This window comes from Cynocephalus volans, chromosome 7 (assembly GCF_027409185.1).
Source record: "Cynocephalus volans isolate mCynVol1 chromosome 7, mCynVol1.pri, whole genome shotgun sequence".
NCBI lineage: Eukaryota > Metazoa > Chordata > Mammalia > Dermoptera > Cynocephalidae > Cynocephalus > Cynocephalus volans.
Window position 1 is genome coordinate 137,442,397 of NC_084466.1, and position 23,360 is coordinate 137,465,756.

Here is a 23,360-nt window from a genome sequence, read left to right on the forward strand (position 1 = left end):
CTTTTCTCCACCAGCTTCAATAGGAAGAAAGAGAATCAGTCCTGAGAACACATGGTCTTCAGAAGTATGTTCTGATGCTCTGATTCCACAGCACAGGAGGGGGCCAGAATTCATGCTAAGGGGAAATCAAAACCTGCAGTAGTACCTAAAATGATTCCACAAAACTTCACTAAGAGCTAACACAAGTCTTGGCTGGTTGGTCCAGGCAATAGCTAGTGAGAGAATTATGGTGCCCACCCCGGACTTACACCCCCCATCCTAATAGATGTGGCAAGTTGTTCAAAGAAAATGCAGACTTATCACGGATAATCATAGACAATGTACAATAATGTGCAATATTTTGTTCAGAGTGCCATAGTGGCTGATTTAGCAGAGGAAAATTGGGAATTTGCAAAAGTTTTCACAGTGGGCTTTAGTGTACAGTTAAAATTTCTTAGTATCATGATGTGAAGAAAATGTGTTCCAGAGGAATGGGTCAGTCTGAAGAAATAAACAGAGCTGCAAAGCTCGTCGTGGTGTCCTCGTTCATCTTTGGTCAATAGCAAAAGACCCAGTTTGGCTGGGATGCATAAAGAAAGTGCAGTGTGAGCTGAAACTATAAACAGAGCCCAGAACCAGGCTGGGTAGGTGTAATCCTACCACAACTTATGGGGAGCTAATGTAGACTGGATCCAAGGGTTGACAAGGTCAAAAGACAAGAGCACCGAGGCTGATCATTCAGGCTTTGCTTATGAAGACTGAGCAGGAATGATGACATGTTGCTAGCTCCATCAATCTCTCCTGTGGCTGGATTTATCCAATCTGTCACTGGCCATTCCCCAGCTGTCACTGAAGTCTGTCACGTGCCACACAGTTGGGCTGGGATCTCTGAAGCTTGGAGAATTAGACACATGGAACTGGGGCTGGCTGGGAAGGACGGGTCAATATGTGACTGCGGACTGGTTTGATTTGTGAACGCTTCCTGTGCACCCAGCTCTGAAGTATAAGAAGAAAAGATAAGATGGAATCTGGGCCTTAAATTTCTTAAAGAGAAGTGCTGATGGCAAAGAAAAGATCAAGAACTGGCTCACACACAAATATATGCCTCTATTTCAAAACCTGAATAGCTCCCAGATAGCATAATTGCGCTGGTTCAAACCTTAATCCCAATTACTTCTTTTAAAACATTCATTTCTCCTTATTCTTGCAGCTCATTTCTTTCAAATCATTAAGAATAGGTAAATCAAATAGTTCCAGGTAGCAATTGAAAAATAATGATACAACCTGTTTAAACATGGTATCTGAGGTGAATACGGTCCTCTCTTGTTTGCATATGATGACATTTCAGCTTGAGAATTTGTTTTATAAACAAGCATTGGGGTTGACATTTAGCAAGCTCCCTGGTTTCCACTCTAATTGCCAGTTTTGTACTTGGATACTTAAATTATTTACATATTCATGAGATTAAAAATCAGCTCTGACATTGGGAAATTTCAAGCACATGGAAATCCTGCCAAACCAGCATGGTATATAATGCACAACATATTTCTTAAAAATAACTGAGTGCCTTTTTACTTAATGCAATGCCTTGGGGAAATGTGAGGGCATTAGGTAGATATCAGTTTCCTAAGTGTTTGTGCTTGTGCAGAAATTATTTGAATAACCCCAGGTGGTTGAATTTCAAGGATCCATTTGTCTTTTATCTCATTCTTGCCCTTTTGACATTAAGGGGCTGCTAGGTTTATTAAAAAACAAACACACTTACCGTGAGGTAAATATTTTAATATTTAATGGTTTACTATTATCACAATCCATAACATTTTCTGAGCACTATACACCAGTTCTTCCTTGTTCCATTAATTCCGATTCCACAGTACTTTTTAGTTATTGACTAAAAAGGCATTCAACATTGTTTAAAGTGCCTATACCACCACACAAGGGAAAGACACTAGACTAAGGCAGTCTCTAACTAAGGCAGGCTTGTGTCTAATTCCAGCCACACCATGCCAGGTCTGCTATCTCTCGGGTGTTTGGATAATACTTTGGCTAGCATCTATGCAATGCTTGCTATGTGCCAGCCTCTGTGTTACGTGTTTCACATAAGTTATCTCAGCATCCTCCAAAAGACCTATGAGGCAGGTACTGTTATTATTACTTGCACTTTACAGTTGGCGAAGCTACAAAGTTAAGTGACCTGTTGAAGGTCACACAGCAGTGGAAAGGACTGTCAGCAGAGAGCTGACACTCTTACCAACTTGCTCTATCATGGATCAGTGATGAGAAACCACTATGACTGAGATTTTGAAAATGCTGCCATCTCCTCCCTTATTAAGCAGTCATTATTTCCCAGGGAATACCCAGCATTCCAAGCATCCGTGACAAGCACTGTCCCTCTGTTCACTCAGGAAAAGGAAGAAACAATTAAAAAGGAATACAGGGAAGATTTTTTTTTTTTTGCTTTTGTGCTTTTTAAGAACTGGTATGAAATTGTTTAAATAAAATTACAGGACTGGTAAAAAGAGAAATAAGGAAGAGAACTATAAGTAGTTTTTGTTTTGTTTTGTTTTGTTTTCAAATTTACTTTTATACAAGTTAATGCAATCCTGTCATTGGTTATCAAACACATTGGCTGTCCATTATTCCTTTTCTATTAATATATGATTTTTTAACTCAAAGTCAGCCTTCATTCATATAGAGAATGATGACTGTTAATATGAATGGTTTCCATCAACTGTGAACAGAACTTCCCTTGGCAAAGCTTGTATTCCCCCTTTAAAATCATGTTTTGGTTTTGCATGTATCTGACACATGTGTAACAAATGTTAAAGGTTATATTGGCATGCAGGTCTTAGGATTTTCTATTTCTTTTATAAACTGTGATTCTTTGGAATTCAGAGGAGATAAAAAAATAAAGCAAGTTTCCCATGCGGTATTACTCGGACTGCTGATTCAAGGCTGCAAAGTGGGACCACATAAATATGTGAATACTCTAGAACAGCCACGAAATAAGGGGTGGCCCACCAAACAATCCTAAGAGTTTTGTCCTCCCTTCACAAAACTGATCACTCTTTTGCATGTCCCAAAATAAAATTGACAGGCGATTCTTGAACAGGAGAACAAAGATGATGGGAAAGACAGGAGGAGAAAGCAAAAAAAGGGATTGGGGACTAACACAGGAAAGCAGATGAGTTTTACTTGCCCTCACTGTGCTCCTTTTTACATTTTTGAGTTAGTTGTGAACACTTAAATACAAGAAAACATCACCTTGCAAACAAAGCAGGATTACTTCTCTCACAACAATGTGAAGGTCTGGTGACATTGGACCTGCCATCCTCCTTGTCAAGTACAGCAGGCTGGAGCCTAACATCGCTCCCCCATAAATGAACACCTGCTCTCCAATTTTCCACAGCCCAGACCTAGCCTGTTTTGTTCAGTTATACTTCTTGCTTGTCTATGCAGGAACTGAGTTCATGGTCTGGAAGGCCTTGGACATCCACATGGGTGGGGGCCAGCAGCACCCTGCACAGGACTGGAGAAGAGCAGTGCCTCCTGCTTATGGTCAGTGGTGGCAGGCCATTCTACGGGAATACCCTAAGAAAAGGCCCTGATTGGCCGCTTGGATAAGGAAAGGGGCCTCTCCTAGGAGCTACTCAGTAGCCTGAGTCCCTGCAGTGTTCATGTTGGTTTCACAACATTGCACTCCCCACTTTATAAATCGCTCCTCCAGTGCAAACCTTAACAGAGACGCCCAAAGCCCAGCACCCAGGCATAGTCTGCAAAGCCGAGGTATACCCATACTCTTATATTTTTCCCTGTTATTTTTTTTTCTTACAGACACATCTGTTCTTTGTTTTCTATCATTTCAAATGTTTTCCAACACATCATGTTTAGTGAGGTGTTTAAGACAGACTGAGAGATGCCGTTGGAGGCAATGTTTTATAGCACAGTTTGTACACTAGTTTATTGCCAAATTAAAATAAAGATGTAATCTGGCAGACTCTGCCTGCTGCTAAGCCTTCTTTTGGGTGGTTTCCTGTATTGAGGCAAAAAAAAAGAAGGGGAAAACTAACAATGAAGTAAAGGGTGATATCTCCTTTCTCCTATCTGCTGAGTTTATATATACAAAGACTTTAAAAAAAAAAATGAGCAGAATGCTTGGTTTGTCTCTTGCTTGCTTAAATTACAGAAATGAAAAATAAATGAATAAAGGAAAGCAAGATTTTGGAGCTCCTATAGTAAATACAGTGGAATGTTTCATATTGTCCATAGTGATTCACTGTTGTAAGACGTCTAAGGAGGTGGGACTTTATATGACCAGTATCCCTCTGCCCATTTGTCATGGAATTTCAATAATGTCTATAATGATCATTTTTCTAGAAATTCCAGGCATTTCCAAAGGCATATCCTCATCTAGAACCTTCGGAGGCCAAGGAGTTTGGCTTCTATTTCTATGCTGGGTAAGTTTGAGGGCATAGCTTCCAAAGCAGCTAGACTAGTTCTTTAAGAACTTCAGTGGGAAAAAAACTCCATCCCTCCCCTCTAGTTGTCCTAGTGTTGCCTAGGTAGACGCATGCCATTCAAGAGATTGTCTATCTGTTGTCAACTGCTGTGATGGTTAATTTTATGTGTCAAATTGACAGGGCTAAGGGATGCCCAGATAGCTGGTAAACATCATTTCTGGGTGTGTCTGTGAGGGTGTTTCCAGAAAATAATTGCATTTGAGTCAGTAGGATGAGAAAATCCATGCTTCCTAATGTGGCAGTTATCATCCAATCCTCAGAGGTCCCGAAGAGAACAAAATGTCACAGGAAAAATCAATTCTCTCTTTTTGAAATGGAACATTCATCTTCTCCTGCCCACAGACTTTGGAGTTCCTGGTTCTCAGAGCTTTGGACTTGGACTTAATTATACCACTGGCTTTCTTGGTTCTCCAGCTTACAGACAGAGATCTTGGGACTTCTTGGCCTCCATAATTGCATGAGCCAATTTTTATAATCCCCCCCATCCCCCATTGATTCTGTTTCTCTGGAGAACCCTAACTAATATAACCATTTAGATATTACATATCAAAAATAGAGCTCTACTTCTTAGAAAAAAAAAGACTAAATCATCAAAACATCCTGATTTTGTGAATTCTGAGGACATTTGCCAATACATTTCTCCCTGATTAAAAGCCACTATTTTTTTTTTGAAGATCTGGCCTCCCATGGAATTGATGGCCAGTAAAACCCTATCTTGGGCCAGAAAGAACAATCTCAAAAAAACTCATTGAGTTCCTTATAATGGTTACATCAAAACCTCCACTGGGTGATTAGGCATCCCAGATGAAGTATAGAGCACTGCAGCCCATATGGGCTCTACCCTGCAGGCCAGAGATCCCAAACTATGTCATCAGGTCCTTAAAAGTCTCATTCATTGAAGTAGAGAAAAAGGAATGTCAGGGAAATAAGGAAATGTAAACATGGTTATATGTTCAAAAGATGGAGAGTATGCTTTAAAAGAAAACAAAAGTAACAGCATATAAGGAAAGAGAGGAGGACTCTGAAGGAGTTTCCACATCAACAAGATATTTTCTGAGAGATGGAACCTTAACCTGAGGATTCTCTTTACAAGAATTTGATGTGAAACTCCATCTAGCAGAGTGAACACTAGCTAAGACTTTAGCTGGAAGTTCTGCAGCAGCAGCACTAGCAGCTGTCACAGAAAAATTGATGAGAAATACTCTTATGAAAAAATAAATGTTCCCATTTCCTGGGCAAATGCAGTCAGTGGCCAGTCAACACCAGCATGTGGCACCCCATGGTGCCTATAGCAGAATCTCATCAGTGCGAAAAGCCCCTGATCCATGGCTAATTGCCAGCCATTATTTCCATATCACTGACCCACCTGAGTGGCCACACCCCCTCTCAACTTGACTTTCAGCCAATGCCATCAGCTAATGTCTCATCGGATGGCTGCACCCCACTCCCCTCCAGCTGATGTCCTACCCCCCATTGTGTGATTCAAGTTTTGAGATATGGAGGTCTTCTCTGACTCCTACTAGTATTATCAGGTTATCCACAACTGTTTTCCAAGATGACTTACCTTTTATTCTCTCTTGGAGAAACAGAGAGGTTAGCAGAAAGGCTGGCCTCTGCCCACTGGTTCATTTCTTAATATCACCCTCAAGAAAGAGAACCTACCAAATTTCATGTAAGACTTTATTCCATTTATAGAATATCCACATGTGATACCAAATTTTTCCCTTTGAGAAAATTTTTTAACCTCTCAGAGGTTCTGGGTGCTTAGCTTCATACAGAACAAAGACTGGTAAGTTTTTTCCCAGCTCTAAAGTGACAGGATTCACTTGGTCTATGATCACAAAAGATATCTGTTGGTCCAGATGCTCAATATCTGATGCTAGGACTACCACAATATAATCCTAACTGGTCTGCTTGCTTTATGCTGAAGAAGATGCCCCAAATTTAACTCTTCATGTTCCAGAACTTCAAACAGTGCCTCCTGTGTTCATTGTGAAAGAATGGATAACATTGGAGGATTTAAAACACCTGAGCTGTGGCCCCATCTCAGCCACTTGTGGTGAAGAGTATTTAGTGGTGGCTCGCTTTGCATTAAAATGTGTTTATAGGGATAATTATAATTGCAGGTACATTTTCTATATCACTGAAAAAAACAAATATTAGAATCCACCTCTGTTTTATCATATCACTACAGTTCAACCTTATGTTATTACCAATTAACCCTTGCAACATACAGGTCTGAATACATCATTCCTCTGACCAAAATTTCCAAAGCCTCCTAATTATGAAAACAAAAATTATTTTGCACAAGAATCAAAGAGTCAAAACAGTGAGAAATAATCAAGGATTAGGTTTCAAACTTGTGCATGTGTGTATTATAATTAGTCTTACCAAATTTCCATTTCAGCAAAATAGACACATTTGCAATCCTATAAACATGTTTCTTCCAATTTTATATGATTGTTTATGACATTCCTATTATAAAAAATAAAAATAAGTACTCTCTTCAACAGAAATTTGATATATTCATTAAGGTCCAGGTGAAGTCACTTCATAAGACCTCCAAAGTAAACAGGTCACTAGATCTCCATCTTTTGAACTTCGGGCTATCAATTTCACGTAATTCATCCAGCCGTTTTGACTGTTTATCTATTTTGCATCAGTGAGAGCACTGCCTTTTTGGCCTCTGTTAGACTATTAATGAACTCATAAGTACTAATCTATCTCCAGATAGACTGAAACCTCCTTGATATAGTTATTTTATACCAACACTGCACCATGCAGAGAACCTAAAACAGATGTGAGTTTGTTTGTTTGTTTTCCAATTATATAGAAAGTGCATCTGCAATTATTATCCATACAAAAACATTTTAAGGCAAAGGAACCCACAACGAAATACTGTTCACCATCAGTGGCTGAGTTGGGGCCACAGCCCAGATGTCCCAACTCCTCAGGATTATCTACTCTGCCACAGTGATCACGGGAGGTGCTGTATGAAGTTCTGGAACATGAAGGGTTACATTTTTGGGCATCCCCTTCATCCAAAGATGTATAGTTTTCACTTAGCCAGGTAAATCTGGCCCTCACTATGCCTCTGGCATCAGGGGGAAAAAAATAACCAATTGTTGAATAAAATGCAATAACCCAGTGGATTAAATGACTAAGATTCTGTGTCTGAGTGACTCATCCATCGCCTCTGTTAATTGCACCATCCTGGACCAGATGCACTGTGACTTAACTCCAGGAACAAAATTGTACATTCTGCTGAAAGGGTGGCCAGGCTGCTCAAGAGGAAAAAATATACTAATTATAAATCCTTTCTATTTTTAGGCTTAATGTGCATTTTATTTGGCAGTAAGGCAGCATGAATAAAACTCCAATCCTAAGAATTTTGTTTCCTCCAAAATGCTTGTGTCAGTAGAGACTTTGGGAAGTTGCTTATATCATATCCTGCTTTCAAGAAAAAATCCACACATCTATGCCAGCACATACAGATAAAGCCCTAGAATATCCTCCTCACTTATGTACGTCCAGTATTTCTTTTGATATATGTATTTTCTAACACATGATTCCCCTAAGGAGAAATCTTGGAATGCCTTCACTGCACTGTATAAAGAGCTTTCCAACATTTCATCTATTTTCTCTTTGGTGTTTATGGCTAGAGTCTCTCTCACATTTGGCTTTGTATATGTTGTTCCCTTTCATTTTAATTTAATTTTATTTGCTATTGTTAGCTTTATATTCTACCTGAGAATATAAATTCCTCAAAGGCAGAGATTGTATGTATTTTATAGTATATATGTAGTATTGAGTACATAATATACATTGTAGTATGAAATGTTATGGGACACACACACATATGCAATAGCGTAACTTCATCTCATGCTTTCTTAAGTGGACTTCTTCAACCCTGCCATCAAGAGAAGAAAAGTATGGAGATAACTAGGTTCTGAATAATGTTATCTATGTACATTATTACTGTTCCTCTGGACATTTCTCTCACTGTTTTAGCAAAGCCCTAGTTAGTGTTCTTAACCTTTTCAGGGTTATGCTTCCCTTTAAGGGTCTGAGAAAAGTGATGGGTACTTTATGGAGAAAAAATGATCACCTACGCACATATATAAAATTCCATGGGGACAGTGGCTCCTGACTGCCTTAAACATCTGTATTAAGAACTGCTTCTCCACAGCCTCTTACTTAGTATCTAATTTTTATTCTGTATGTTGTTTCAGATGTTTACACAGTTTAAGGAAGCAACCTGAGATCCTCCTGGCTTCCCCTTGTCCCACTGGCACAGAGATCAGGCTATTGCGCAGAACAAAAATGACCATTGAGATAAAATGTAGAGATGGTTAGTGAGCAGTCTGAACCCTGGGGAACATGCACCCTTGTCTCAAACAAGCGAAGCATGCTCACCTTTTGGTCCTGACTGTATGCCAGAATCCAGTCCTCTTGCTTGGGGTGAAAAAGCAAGCTCTGGATGTAAAAGTTCAGCCGGTACTTTTGATAGGTCGCCCCTTCGTCTGAGCTGATCAATAAGCTGCTCTCAATCTCCGGGTCTGTCAGCAACATAATCTGCAGCGAAGAATTGTTGGAAAAAGAAAACAACAGAAAGTTATGTTTGCAAATTTATAAAACTTGAAAATGAGCTAAAATTCTGACAAGGGGGTGGGGGTGGGGGTGGGGGCAGGAGTCAGGCAGAGGATGCTTGGCCAGTGAAGGACCTCGACTCTGTCAGGGTTATTCTCCTACCTTGGGCCAGTGCCATGAAACCATTTCCACTAAGAAATGAAAGAGGTAGGAGAAGTTGGAAGGAAGGGGGAGGAAATAGTAATTGCATTCTCTTTTCTTCCGTAGAACTGCTTGTTTGTTTGTTTTTCCCTAGGTGATTTCTTTACCCAGGATCATTTGCCACTTTTCTGTTAACCTCAATCCTCCTTTCCACTGGTCCTTGTGTACTCTCCATTTCGAGAGCATAAAAGAGCGAGACTGGTTACAGTCTGTTGTGGGAAACGTAGAAAAGAAAGATGATGGAGTCCGTTGTTTTTTTCTTCCCCATCTCAGGTCCTTTTGTTCCACCTCAACAATGTCCCACGTCATCCTTCCTTTAGCCTGATTTTCTGAGTCTTGAGTCAAAGTCTGGACTCTCTGAAGTTTTCTCTAGGAATTTGACAGCAGCTATTTTATCCCCCTGCTTTCATTACTTTCAAACCAACTATATACTGTACTTATTTATTTTATTTCTTGTCTATATACCCTCTAGCAGAACACAAGCTCTATGAGAATAGGGATATTTTCTTTTTTATTCCCAGGTGTATTCACAGAAGCTAGACTAAGGCCCAGAATGTATTATATACTGGATAAATATTTGTCGAGTGAATTAATGAATAAATGAGTGAATGGGAACAGTTTTCAGAGTAGTCATTAAAAAGATGCCCAGAACAGCTGGAGGAGATATGAATGGAAGCTCCGTGGAAAGAGTATTTGGATGCCTTCACGATCTTTAGCCTATAGAACACAGGAGAGACTACAAATGGATAAAAATTCACAGCTTCAGATGTCCTGCACTTGCCCATCGGGACGCCTGATCTTGGCCAGAGCAATATGAACAATCTACAGTAGAAGCAAGGTAAAGGAGCTGCCCTGAAAACTGCTTTTTATTATCTCATTCTATGCCTCTAGGGATGCGTGATAAAGTACCTCATTCCCGACTCTCTGTGGGTCTCCTTGCACTCTGTCAAAGTGTGCACCTAATGTCTCCAGACAGGTGGTCTTAATGCTACCCATTGACTTCTCCCCCATCAACTTATTAATTGGCACTCTCTGAGTTTGCTTCAGAGTAGCCTAAAAGATGTGCTTAATGTGTTCCTGTATGAAGAGAAATCACTGCAGCCTGGGCTTTAAAGATTACCAGCTGAGGAGGATGCATTTCTAGGAAAAGAAGACAGAGAGAGAAAGAGAAGTAGAGCCATGTCAGAAAAGAGCAGAGAGCAGCCAAACACATGGAGCTTTCTCAAACATTTTGAGGCAATCATATTAAAATCTCAGAATAGTTAGTGTCACCTTTGAAAGTGGTATCCTGTCACGGCAAATGGCACAAGGGGATTGCATACCAGACACACTCTGCCTGCACTGTTTATGTTACCCAGGATGAACTTTAGATTCCTTGCTGTTCTTTCAGCCTCCCTTTCTTGAACAGGAGAAAAGGGATGGGCGGGGGGGGGGGGGGGGGGAGGTGTGAAGGGAATACTGTGGCTGTCAGCTGCCCTCCAGATAAGACAGAAAGCACACACAAAATTGGAGACTAATTGCCTCTCACACCGTGTTCCAGTGAAGCTACTGCCCACCAGCCATAAATTCTAACAAGGTTATGGGTTTCTCTGCCTCACATTCACCAAGCAGATAGTGTTCCCTCATCGGATGGCTGACAAGGAGCCATCAGGTAATCTACTAAGTAAAAACTCACACGGCTTCATTAAAATCTAGTGTGTGCATTAAGCAAGTACATTTAGAAGGCTCCTAAATCCACAGGAATATTTTCAGGTGATTTTATATTTATTGCCACATAAAAGCTGTCATTTTTCGAATAACAAATAAGCCATCAAGTGATCATACTGCTTTGTGTCTCCAACCAAAATTAACAATAATGTATAACAGCCTTTTTGCGCTACTGCCAAAAAGTAATTTCCATGATAATATGAAGAGGCTCAATTTTATAGAACATCTATTGTCTCAGGCAAGGTTATTTTTTTTCCCGTCTGATTTTGTAGTTCCCTGTTAACCAGAATATGCTTTCCTCTCTTCCCATGATTTTAGGTCTCACCACCTGCTTCTCCTGGCAGACTACTTCATCAAAATAAAATTTAAGAAATAAAATTAAATACTAGGCCTACAGAATATCCCCAGATCAAGCTGATTTGTATTTATCATGTGTTTAAAATATTTTTGATAGTCATTTATATTCTAAGTGATCAAACTGTATGAGATAGCCTGCATCCAGATAATACTGAGCAAGGGTGGTATTTTCCAACATACGGATACTTAATATTGTATAAATAAAACTACTGATTTCCTTGGCTTCTCTTCTGAGTGCCAAAAATACACAGACCACAATCCCACCTTCTCTATATAATCCTCATTTGAAACCCTCCATTTGAGAATTTGACATTTTGGAAATGACAAAAAAATAGCAGGAAAGTCCCCTGTGAGCTTTATAGGTATGTCTGTACTACACAAACGCCCCAGTGGTTCCACCCTCAAATTTCTGTTCAAATCTACTCAAAGCAAACGGGTCAATCTGGATCCATTTTTGTTTAGCCATTTTTTATTGCACAAACAACTTTGCAAGACCACCAGTAGAATTCAAAATGAAAGAAAAAAAAATTGCTTATGACCCTATCACTCCAATTTAAACCAAGTTTGTGTTTGCTTCTGTTTCTTTCTCCACATTTATATATCATATCACAGACTGAAATATTTATTTCCACCTCCAAGTAATTTTCATTAGATCATTTATTTATTTATTTATTTATTTACTTACTTACTTACTTATTTATTTTTACTATCATATTCATTGTTACACATCTTATTCTTTATGCCCCTTATCCAATTTCTCCCTTTCCCCTCCCCCTCCCTCTCTCCCTTCTAATAACCATAGGTTTGTTCTCTCCATCTGATAGATGAACTGTTCTTCTGTGGGTTTGTTCCCTAGATGATCTGTCCAGTAGTGAGACTGGTGTGATCAAGTTCTCCCCTATTATCATAAATCAGATGTTTCTTCTATTACTCTGGAGTCTGCTTTGTGGAGAGGTGGGACTGCTTCTTTTTATTATTATTATTTATTTATCTTTTTTGGTCTCCACTGGTGCCTCTCCTTGTGTCAATGCAGATGAGACTCTGGCGAGCCATCCGCACGATGGCTGTGACTGCTGCTACAGAGACTAGCCACTTTGGTGGCAGCCGTGGTGATTGCAGTGACTGTGGTGGGCTATCCGTGTGGAAATGGTGTTTTCGGTGTGCTCTTTACCTGGCTGTGGCTGGGTTCAGCTTCCCCTGGCTTCACATCTCAGGGCCCTGGCATAGATTGAGATTTTCATTCTGAGTTTTTTCATTTAATATTACAGCTTGTATTCATTTTCAACTAAACCATAAACACACAAACAAATGCACATGCATTAACATGCATCACTATATACAATGTATTCCAATTACTTAATCACAGCCTTAATATTAATTAGGTTATGACGGGTGCAGTGGTTAAACCATAGTTAGTACTTAAAGAATTATTGTTAATTAAATAAGTAAAACTTTACTATTTCAGTCTTAAATTCAAATTCCTTAGTAATTTTGCTTCAAATGAATTTAGGTTTGTCCTACCATTTTGTAGGTTAGAAAAAGTAAATAAGAAAATAAAAAATTCAACAAGATCTAAATAGAAAATATTTAACCTACTTGAGGAAAAAATGTAAATAACAACGTGATTCAGTCCTGTCTTCTCAAGTCCTGTTTTACCAGGAAATATTTTCAAAATGGTAAATTCAAGTTAGTGAATACTCTTCAAATGTAATAGACCACATTTCTTAAACATGTCCAACAATCCCTATGTTTGCTGATTTAGAATCACTCTCTACTTGTTTCATAGCAGGTCTGTGTATCTTTGTAAGTGAATAAGTGAATGAATGAATGAATGAATGAATGAGTAACTCCTTTTCATTCCTGCCTTCTGCTGAATGCAGCCCGGGGGCCCCTGCTACTCCAGATCCAAGTCCTCTTGGACAAATCCCCGTTGTTCCACTTGGAGGCCAGGTGAAGACAAGAGGAAGAGACTGCTTTTAACAGGAAAGTAATTATTCTCTGTTCAGATGGGCCCACAAGTGATTAGAACCAGTTGCTTATGCCCTTGCAGAGTGTGTTGACACTGCACTGACTGCATCTGCAAATGAACTGTTTTCCATAGAAAGTCGATACTTCCAACACAGGCGTCCGCCACCCAGCTCTAAGCAATCATTCATCATCCACTTCAGGAAGAGGAAGAAACTTTATTTGCTTTTCCTAGAGGTGACAAGTGAACATGAAATGCAATTTATAGATTTCAAACATGTCACTTCTCCCTTTTTTTGGTATTAGTCCTTCTGACAGCTCAGTGTTGTCAAAAATCAAATGCATCTTCACTCTCTTTGATTTGCTCCAGATTCAACATATGGCTACATGATGTAATTCTACCAAAGACTGGCAGGTAGTTCTCTGATCCTTCCAAGTGTCTAATACAGACCTTCTTCCCAGATGATTTCTGCTACTATTTAGTTTTCAAGATTCTTTTCCTAGTTGTGTTGTTCTTGGAATTCTACCATTTACCTGTTTAGATGGGGTGGAGTTAATAAGAAAAACTTCACCACCTCTGGACATATACTGCCCTCCCCCCATTTCTTTGGCCCTAATGCAAAAGGTATTGATTTTATGTGTTGTTCATTATTTGCTTGCTCATTTGTCTACTCTTTGTCATACATAGGTTAGAATGAAGTGGAGGTAAATGTGCTGCTGATGTGGATGTCTCTCTTGCTTTGCTCAAGGCTTAACTCAACTCCAGATGCCCATATCACAGGTGCATAATAAATGCTTTTCACAATGATACTGACAGTGACAAAGAAAAATAGCAACAGCAGCAATAAAAGTGGATAGATAATTGGAATTATCTATCCTACTTTATTCAAACAGAAATAATTTATCTATAAACAGTTTAAGAGCTCTGGCCTCAAAATTAAAGACAAATTAAGCAAAACATAATCAGAGCAAGTAGGTAATGTGCTGACCAGTGTGGGTGGAAAAGCTGCCTATCCCTAGTGTGGGCTGAGCATTTATTCTTCTCAGGTGAGCTGAGGGTGAGAGCAGTAAGTGGTTATTAACTGGAGACGGTTTGGAGGACAGTATTAGGGAAAGTTTTGCAGTATCTCAGAATGATCCATGGAAAAGAAATCACTGAAATACAAACGATAGTGAAAGAAGGAGAGGAAGGTGATTGAAAAGAAAAAGGTTCAATCAAGTATACACCGAGGAAATGACTCTGTGGAAGGAAGGGCATGACACACCACTTGTCCAAACTCCCATCCTCTCAAACCCAGCAAAGTTCACCTAATGTACCCCTTTGTTCACTAACACAAACTAGTGTCATTCAATACTAGGAGATGCAGACAACATTTGGGCAATAGGCCATCTACTTGTGACCTGGAAGGTGGTTCAATGAAACTGCACTGTATTCTAAAAAGTTTATTCCATGAGTTTGCAGTTTACTTTTAAACTTTTTTTTTAAAATGAGTGCCCAAAGACTTTGATGTTTTACAGAAAAAAAATAATAATTTTCAAGAAACATGTAATACAATTTCAGTCCTTCACATTGCCGCATCAGGAGGCCCTACCCATTAATTATTATTTGTAACAATAATGAGAATTCATTCAATACTCCCTTGTCCATTTCTATATAGGACAGAGGAGATGAGTAATGTTCATCAGGCATGACAATATATGGGTTACACTCCTTGAAAGACGATTCAGAAAGAATATTTATAGGACATCTCCTTATTTCTCTCTTATTGACTCTCCTTTGAGTCAACATAGAGAAGAAGTTTTCAAACTTAAAACCACCATTTCACCGTGAGACTCTGTTTCCATTGCTGTGTATGGCATTGACAGTCTACAAAGGAAATACTGTATATGCCTATAAGTGGGTTGATCTGCAGGGCTGAGCACGGGGCTGGTGCCCCACAGACCTGTGTCCCACAAGAAAAGCCATGAACAAATTCTAAACCTAACTCTAGTCAATGTTCTTCATGGATGTGTGCCCTTGCTCACAAAATAGGAAGAGAGTGTGTTTAGTGAAGACCATTCATACCATGAGAAGAAGGAAAGACACACCCGAATCAAAAACGACAATCACAGGATGTAGCATGGGGCTGGAGACAGAAGACATGGACTTGGGTTTCTTTCTTGCCATATACACTGGTGCCATTTTGAATACCTCATAGCTCACTTAATCTTATTTTGAGCCACAGTCTCCTCACCGAAGGTTGTGAAGTACAGACAAGTTGATATTTATGGAGCATCTGTTGTGTACCAGGCTCTCAACTAAAACTTTAAAATATATCATATTATGAAATTATTTTAAAAACCTACTTCAGGTAGATATCATTATGTCTATGTGGCAGATGAAGAAAGGAGACCTAAGGAAATGAAGCAATTCACTCAAGGCCACACAGTGGTGAAGCTACCCATGTCATAGATTACATAGGTTTGTGGGAAGATCATCTGTGTAGAAGCAGTGTTAAGTTTTGTGCAAATGTTATTATTGCATCACAAAGAACGGCATATTTAGTACTATATGTTCTGCTAAAATATGATAGTTGAGTTTAAATACAGAGAAAGAGAAACCTTGCATTGCAAATATGTCATAAAAATATTGCCTAGATGGTGCAAAGAGGGAGCAATAGGAACTGGGCCTGAGGCAATGGGGACTTTCAGTAACAAGATGTTAGTAAGATACTCTTGATCAGATAGAGTTGTTCTTTTTGGCTTTAAATATAAAGCTATGTAATCAAAAGACCCATTCCTGATTCACACCAGATTTTTCACAGTGGCTTTGGTCTCCTTTTGCTTGTCCTTCCAGCACCACTTTATGCATCGTGATAAAAAAATGGATGGGAAAAGAAGGGTAGAAATGGGCAAAAAAGCTCTCATCCTATGATAGTATAAGACGGTGAAACAATCATTTCCCAACATGCTAGTTCCCAGAGAAACTTATGCTAAAATCAATAAGGTTCATTACAATGTAAATGTTTTCCTAATAAATGTATCCTATGTGTAATTGACATCTTAAAAAAATAGAATCATTTTGCTGGAGAAATAGATATAATCATACTGAGGTGACAGTAGGGAATATAGAATATTCATTACTGCTTAGCATTGAGTCATCCGGCTTAAAAACCTGGTGTTCTAGAGGGAAAGAATGATATACCAATTCAAGGGACATTTTTATTATTGCAGTCTCTGTAGAAATTGATTAAATACCTTGAGAATATTTGAGCCGCTTTAAAAATCCCAGCATTATTCCATAGCCTCTACTCAAACTCAATCAGAAAACACTTCCATGGTCATTACAAGTCCCAGAATAACTTCTCTCTTAAATCCCCAAAGACCTATAAATGCCAAAAGGTTAAATCATTTTAAAATGTTAGCTACTATCAGAAGCAGCAGTGATACTGGGAGAAATGGACATTCATCTTCTTTGCTCATGAGAAACTTTACAAGAAATGATGTTCATTTAATGATAAGAAATCTCCTATCCCACCGGAAAAGATAAAGAAAAGCGGGTGGGGAGGAAGAGAGCACCAAAAAAAGAAGCTATCACTACATTTTAACAGTTGTTTAGGTGAGGAAAACCCATTTTTGGTACAATCTCTAAGCTGTGCATTTGATTTTAGAGTTTGAGAGTGTGTCAAGTTGAAAGTCAGGAAAACAAAAAGAAAAGCCCATAGGAATAAATCCCTTCTAAAAATTAGTGAAGATAACGTACCCACATTCCTTGTCCCTTGCTCTATTTGTATCATCATCCTGACAAGTATGTTTTAGTTTTACTTCTTTATATTAATGCTTCATGGTAAACTGGCAAATATACCAGAGTGTACTGGGAAAGATTAATGAAGCTTCAGCCACATGAGACCTTGCTAATGTATTTGGCTATTAAGGCTTTCCTGAAAAGACTATGGAGACTACCAAGGGTTTCTCTCAAGCAGAATTTGCAGATTATTGAAGTGAGAATCACCTCTGCAGCTCCACTGCAGAGTTCTCAGGAAGATGGGGTTAAAAGGGATTATTTAGGAAGAAGTTCCTCGTGTTAACAAGGAAGTCTATCTCATGTAAATTTTTCCTTTCTTTCTTCAATTATTTAATGACAGACATTGATCACCTCAATTTGTTTTGGAAGACAAAAAAGGGTGAATGTGCTTATTCGGCATAGCCAGAGCATAATCACATTATCTGCTGCTTTTTTTCCCTCCTTTTTAATTTTCCTTTCACCAGAGCAGGCGATGTAGGAGTGCAGTATTTTATGAAGATGATTTTTTTCCCCCATGATTGTGTTTTGTAGGCAGTTCTGTATCTTGGGCTAATTCCATCTCAAAACACATCTCTCCGAAGCAATAGAGTTGGTATAGCATATTAGAGAGAAAAGGACCTCTGTTCCATAACAAACTTCCTCAGAACAGGGGCTTAAAACAAGCATTCTGTTCTGTTCATGATTTTGTAGATCAGGAATTTTGGAAGAGCTCAGCTGAGTAGCTCATCTCAGATCCACATGATGTCATCTCTGGTGGCTATTGCTGGACGTTCCACTTCCAAAACGGCTTCTTCACACACGTATCTGGTATCTGGCCTTGGCATCTCTTTTTCTCCCTGTGTGGCATCCCATCCTTCGGGCCCCTCCATCCGGCTGAAATCACATAGCATGGCAGTTTCATGGTAGTTGAACTTCTTAAATGGTGGCTGCCTTCCTTCAGTGTGAGTGTACTAGATCAAGCATTCCAAGGGACTCAAGTAGAAGGTGCAAGGCTTCTAATGAGCTACCCTCAAAGTTCCAGGACATCAACTTTGCCACATTCTATTGGTCAAGCAAGTCACCAATTCTGGGCCATATTTGATGGGAAGAAAAAAAAACCAGACTCCTCCTGCAAGGGAGGAAGAGCGCACACACAACCACACACACACACACACACAAACACACACACATGCAGAGAGGGGAATGATTGATGGCAGCCAGATTGGAGACATGTGACCACCACTACTTTCTGTACAACTTGTCACTTATACTTTTTAAAAAATGAGATATGATAAAAAGTTGTTATTATTGTATCCAGTGTGAATAACAAGGTCCTCATAATCATAGCATACTTGAGATATCTTGAGGTTGTCACATTTTTCATTTGGTTTCAGCTATGAAATAGCCCTATTACTTTAAAATTTTGAAGGTTGTAAATTCTTAATCTGGTATCAATTCAAAGTGAATGTATTTACTGAAGATCAAATGAATTTTACTGTTAGTCACTCACAGAAACATAAAGAAAACCAAAGTCAAGAAAATTCAGTCCATGGATTTTCAGGGTGCATAAATTACTCAGATTAAATTATAGAAGGATAGATCTGTTAAATGTTCATTAAAGTATGCATAAGTATGCATTACAATCCCATCATTTAATTGAGGGTCTAATACCATAAAAATGGATTTCTTAAGGGCGAAACAGTCCTTGTCTCTTTGTGTTCACAACAAAAGCACCACTATCAATTACAACATAACCTAGCAGTTGAAAATAGGATACTTAGTATTCTCCTCATTCTGAACAGTGAATCTTAAAATAACCTACTGACTTTTAGGTAGCCTTGGGCCAACAACAATAAGAAAAGACCATTTGGGTCTGAAGGTGAATGGCTGAATGGTAAATGTGTCCCAGAAACATACAGCAAGTTCAATTTTTATTATGTCCATGCCCATGTAAACCATCCAACATTTTTACTTTATTTTTAAAATTTTATTTGCATTCTGCTGTGTAACTCAATTCTTACTGCTGCTATGCCAACCCTATAATACACTCATCTGCTTGAAGTTCTTAACAACGGGGAATCTGTACTTTAAGAAAATAACCACAAAGTCAGCTCTCTTGACTTTAGTGATATTTCTCAGCACCCTGATAAAAGTAATTTGTGTTCAAAAGGAACAAAAATGTTGCCTTCATGAAACCTTTGCAAAGGAAATGATCTTTTATGTATCTGGGCTAAAACCTCTTAAGTAGCTAGTCACCACAATTGTTCAAAGGTTAGGATCCTTGACAATCAGAATGATTTCTAATCAAGGCACTATCATGCAAACCAATTATAAAAGTGGCAATTCTATTTTGTGACTATACAAAAGCATTTTCAGACCAAGGTTTATATTCATGCAGGGTTGAATAAGCCCATAATTACTTAAAAAGTTGGCTGATCTTGAATCAGGTTTCCCTTGACTAAGAAAGACAGTTTTGCTTTCTTTGAACACATCATAAATAGGGTGAACATATGTCATATTTTGCCCTGGAAAGTCCTGATGTACTCCTATTTCACCATCAAAAATATCATTACTGACACTCAAGTATGTATGGCTTGGATGAAAATTATTTGGTCATCGTAACAATAGGAAGATTTATTTATCTAGCACCATCAGAGAATTTCTTCCAAAATTTGTTTTCCAGATAAGCAATATTATTTGAAAATTATTTTTTAAAGCAAAACGTGTCAACACCAATTTATATTTTTCTAGAAACCTCACTTAAGTATCTTGATCACCCCATTTTGCCATTTTCTGATTGCCACATTTTTACTGTTGGCCTGCAGCTTAGTCTTGACACTGGGGAGTTCTTTAAGTCACTTGTCAGGTATCCAGCTTTTACTAACTATAAATGTCTATGTCAAAGATACAATAACTTTGGTCCCTTCAGTTTATTCATCTTATTTACTTTAAAGTGTAGTAGTTGTGTTCAAATATGAGCAAGAATTAACATGTATTCATTACAGAAATGTTCGGAAAATGCCCCAAAAATGTATACAGAAAAAAAGAAAAGAAAAATTACTCAAACATCACTATGCAGAGACAATTATTACTAACATTTTGACATTTGTTTTCTCAATCTTTGTTTCTGTTCATGTATAGTTACTCACACACATACATAGCACAAATATATTTGTGGGGTGAAGCAAGAGAGACAGACAGAGAGAGATTTGTATAGTGAGAGAGTGTCACATAGCACTTTCTAATTTTTAACCCGCTTTCCCTATTGTAAAACAACACTGCAAACATTTTCCAAGTTATTAAATATTCTTCTGTATTATTATTTTTTATTGGCTACATAAAATTTGACTGTATGGATTTGCCACTATGTAATTAATCTCTTATCAGAAGGTTGCTAATTTTCACTAATATAATCTTAAGATCTCATACAGATGAATATTTCCGCACATCAATTATTATTTCTTCAAGTAATTTTCTGGAAGTGAAATTTATGGATCAGAGAATATAAATTTTGTAATTGCATTTGACACATGCTACCAAATGTCTTTCAGAGAAAGGAAGTACTAATTTATTGTTTGTTGGCTGGGACTTTGAAAGTGCCTATCACCAACATGAGGTTTTATCTCTCCTCTTAAACGTTTCCTAAGATCGCTGTGGAAAATGTTGTATTTTGGGTCAGTACACATTGCTTTTGCTCCTAATGATAGTGAATTTTTTCCTTCCTTCCTCCTTCCCTTTCTTCCTCTTGTCACTTGAATAGCCTCATTTTCTAGATTGCCAGTTCACATTCTCTCTCCATTTTAAATTATAGTTATTTTCCTTTTTCTTATTGATTTATAAAAATTATCATTCCTACTTCATAGTCTACTTATAAGTCTGTTTATGACATTTTCTCTCTTCATCTACGTTTCTGGGACAAGGCAATAAAGAAGTATTCTGCACATATTATACACACATACACAGGGGAGACACCAGGTGAGTATTTCAAGCGTGAAGACAATTAAAAGATTAGAAACTCTAAACTGCACAACGTTTCAGTAATGAGAAGGAGCAGCAGAAAAACATTATTTCTTCATTTTCTACTATGTTATCAATTAATAGACAAACTTTTCTTGTCACTCATTTATCACACATTGGAAGATGTTAAAAAATTAATTGCACAAGAAACACAAATTTGTTAAACTGCTATTTAAGAAGATTCTTTACTCACATGATATTTTCCATTTAAGCATTACACAGCACTTTATAAATGTTAACTTTAATTGGAAATCCCAGCTGAAAACTGAAGCAAACCTCAAGAGAGTGAAATTAGGCATGGAGGGCCACAATAATTTATCCGAGATAATTCCGGAGCACCCTTGGCATTTCTATGGCTCACACCCAAGCACCTGGCTCCCAGGCCTGCACTCTAACCCACAGACCACATAACGAGCAGGTCCTCTAACTAGCAAGCATGAGCTTAGAGTGGTTGTCAACCAATATTTTAAAGTTTGTCTAAAACACAAGAGAAAATGTAAAATAAAGAGAAATTCCCTCTTTGACACAATTCACATTCAGTTCATAAGTGAGGCATTAAATGGAACCTTATAATCCACCTTTTCTATAAGATATTTCAATAAAACGATAGAGATATGCTCAAAAATTAAAATTCTGATAATTCTTTTTCAGACACTCCAGGAACAAATAGAAAAGCATGACTTTTGGAATACAGAGTGTTTTTGAGAGGAATTTTTCACCTTTTGTGAGATGGCCAGATGTTCATCACTCGGCTGCTCATTTCGTCTTTCTTTTCCTCTAATTTACTTAAGTAGTTTTGGCACTAAAAGACGGTCCCTGTGCTTAAGGCTGGGGATTTAATGATGAATGAGACACTAGACACCTTACTGCAATAGGTAGCAACACAGAAATAATAGATACAATTCAATGCAAGAAGTATAGTTGTAGAGCTATTGACATGTATAAAGTTTTGCAGGAACACAGAAAAGCACTTCTTTTCTTCTGCTGTTGGAATGAGGGCAAGAACCACAGAATACCTGACACTAAATGGGTTTTGAATGATGTGTAGGTGTTTAAAAGAAGGGGTGGGAAGGATTTCATGACAGAGGATTCACATGTGCATGAACGGAGAAGTGTGAGCATGTTCGGATAACGTCAAGTTTCTCATTGTGGCACAAGTTAGGCAAAGCAGTCTACGGGCAAGTTTAAAGAGCTTTACCACCCATGCAAAGGAATTTTGATGTAAATACAAATAGAACCTATTTATTCGGAGCCACACCTTTAGAATCAAGATTTTTAAGCAGTGACAAAGAAAGACTATAGGTCATTTAAGATGATCAGTATAGAGGCAATATAGAGGTTTATTAAAGACAGGAAAATATGAGCACAGGGAGCTCACTTCAGAAATTATTACAATGGGCAGCTGAGGGAAGTGTTTCAGAAACACACAATGACAATCTTAGACCACATAAAAATATCTCTAAAGCTGGGCAGATTACTGGTTAAGCATTACCTAAAATATATCCAACAGGATTCCAACACATTTTATAGTTATTTTTAGCCAAATTTATAAGTACTGGAGATTCTGAAAATATTTTTCCAAAGCATACCAACTTGGAAAATTAAAGCTGAGTCTGACAACCAACACTCTTCAAGGATCTAGCAGGAGGGGAGAGTAAAGAATACATATGTCTCCCCAATTTAACACTTGCCAATGTAAGTGAGGACATGTGCCTTTTCAATGTTCAACAGATTCCTCAAGCTGCAGAACGTGGAATTGCCACATATCAAGCCATCATGCTAAAAAGAATGATTTCACTGAGAAACTTTTTTCCTTGGCAAATAGATAGTGATAAGCAGACATTAAAATCCCATGGTCCACAGGCTGACTTTGACCGGCACCCACATGTAGATATAGATAATGTTGGCCCAAAGAGCACTATTTATCGGAAGATTTTCCAATCACATCCAGGTGTGCTGGGCATTCTCATAGGGCTGTAATCAACCCAAGCTTTAGGGCTACTATTCACTATATAGAGGTCATATTCTTTCCAGTTTACCACAGTCCACACCATCCTGTTATCTTCTCAACACTAATAGCGAGCCTCTGTAGGTATTTTTTTCATTAATATAAGGGCAAATAAAACCCCATCAATTGTGAGCTAAAGATAAATATTGAATACTTGTTTCTGTTCAAAATGTGATAATAAACAGCAGATTGAGAGGCAGAGAGCACATTAAACACTGGTGATATTCCTCATGTCCCACAATTCATATGCTCA

At 38.3% G+C, this 23,360-nt stretch overlaps 1 protein-coding gene across 4 annotated transcripts in view; it reads right to left on the reverse strand.

The window, feature by feature from the left end:
- The window catches only part of SORCS1 (sortilin related VPS10 domain containing receptor 1), a 523,960-nt gene that overhangs the window by 180,480 nt on the left and 320,120 nt on the right, over positions 1-23,360 (reverse strand). For all 4 annotated transcript variants that reach the window (XM_063101912.1, XM_063101913.1, XM_063101914.1 and 1 more), the window contains exon 4: positions 8,916-9,074. In XM_063101912.1, the coding sequence (XP_062957982.1) occupies positions 8,916-9,074 (159 nt within the window). The remainder of the gene's footprint in view (positions 1-8,915; positions 9,075-23,360) is intronic.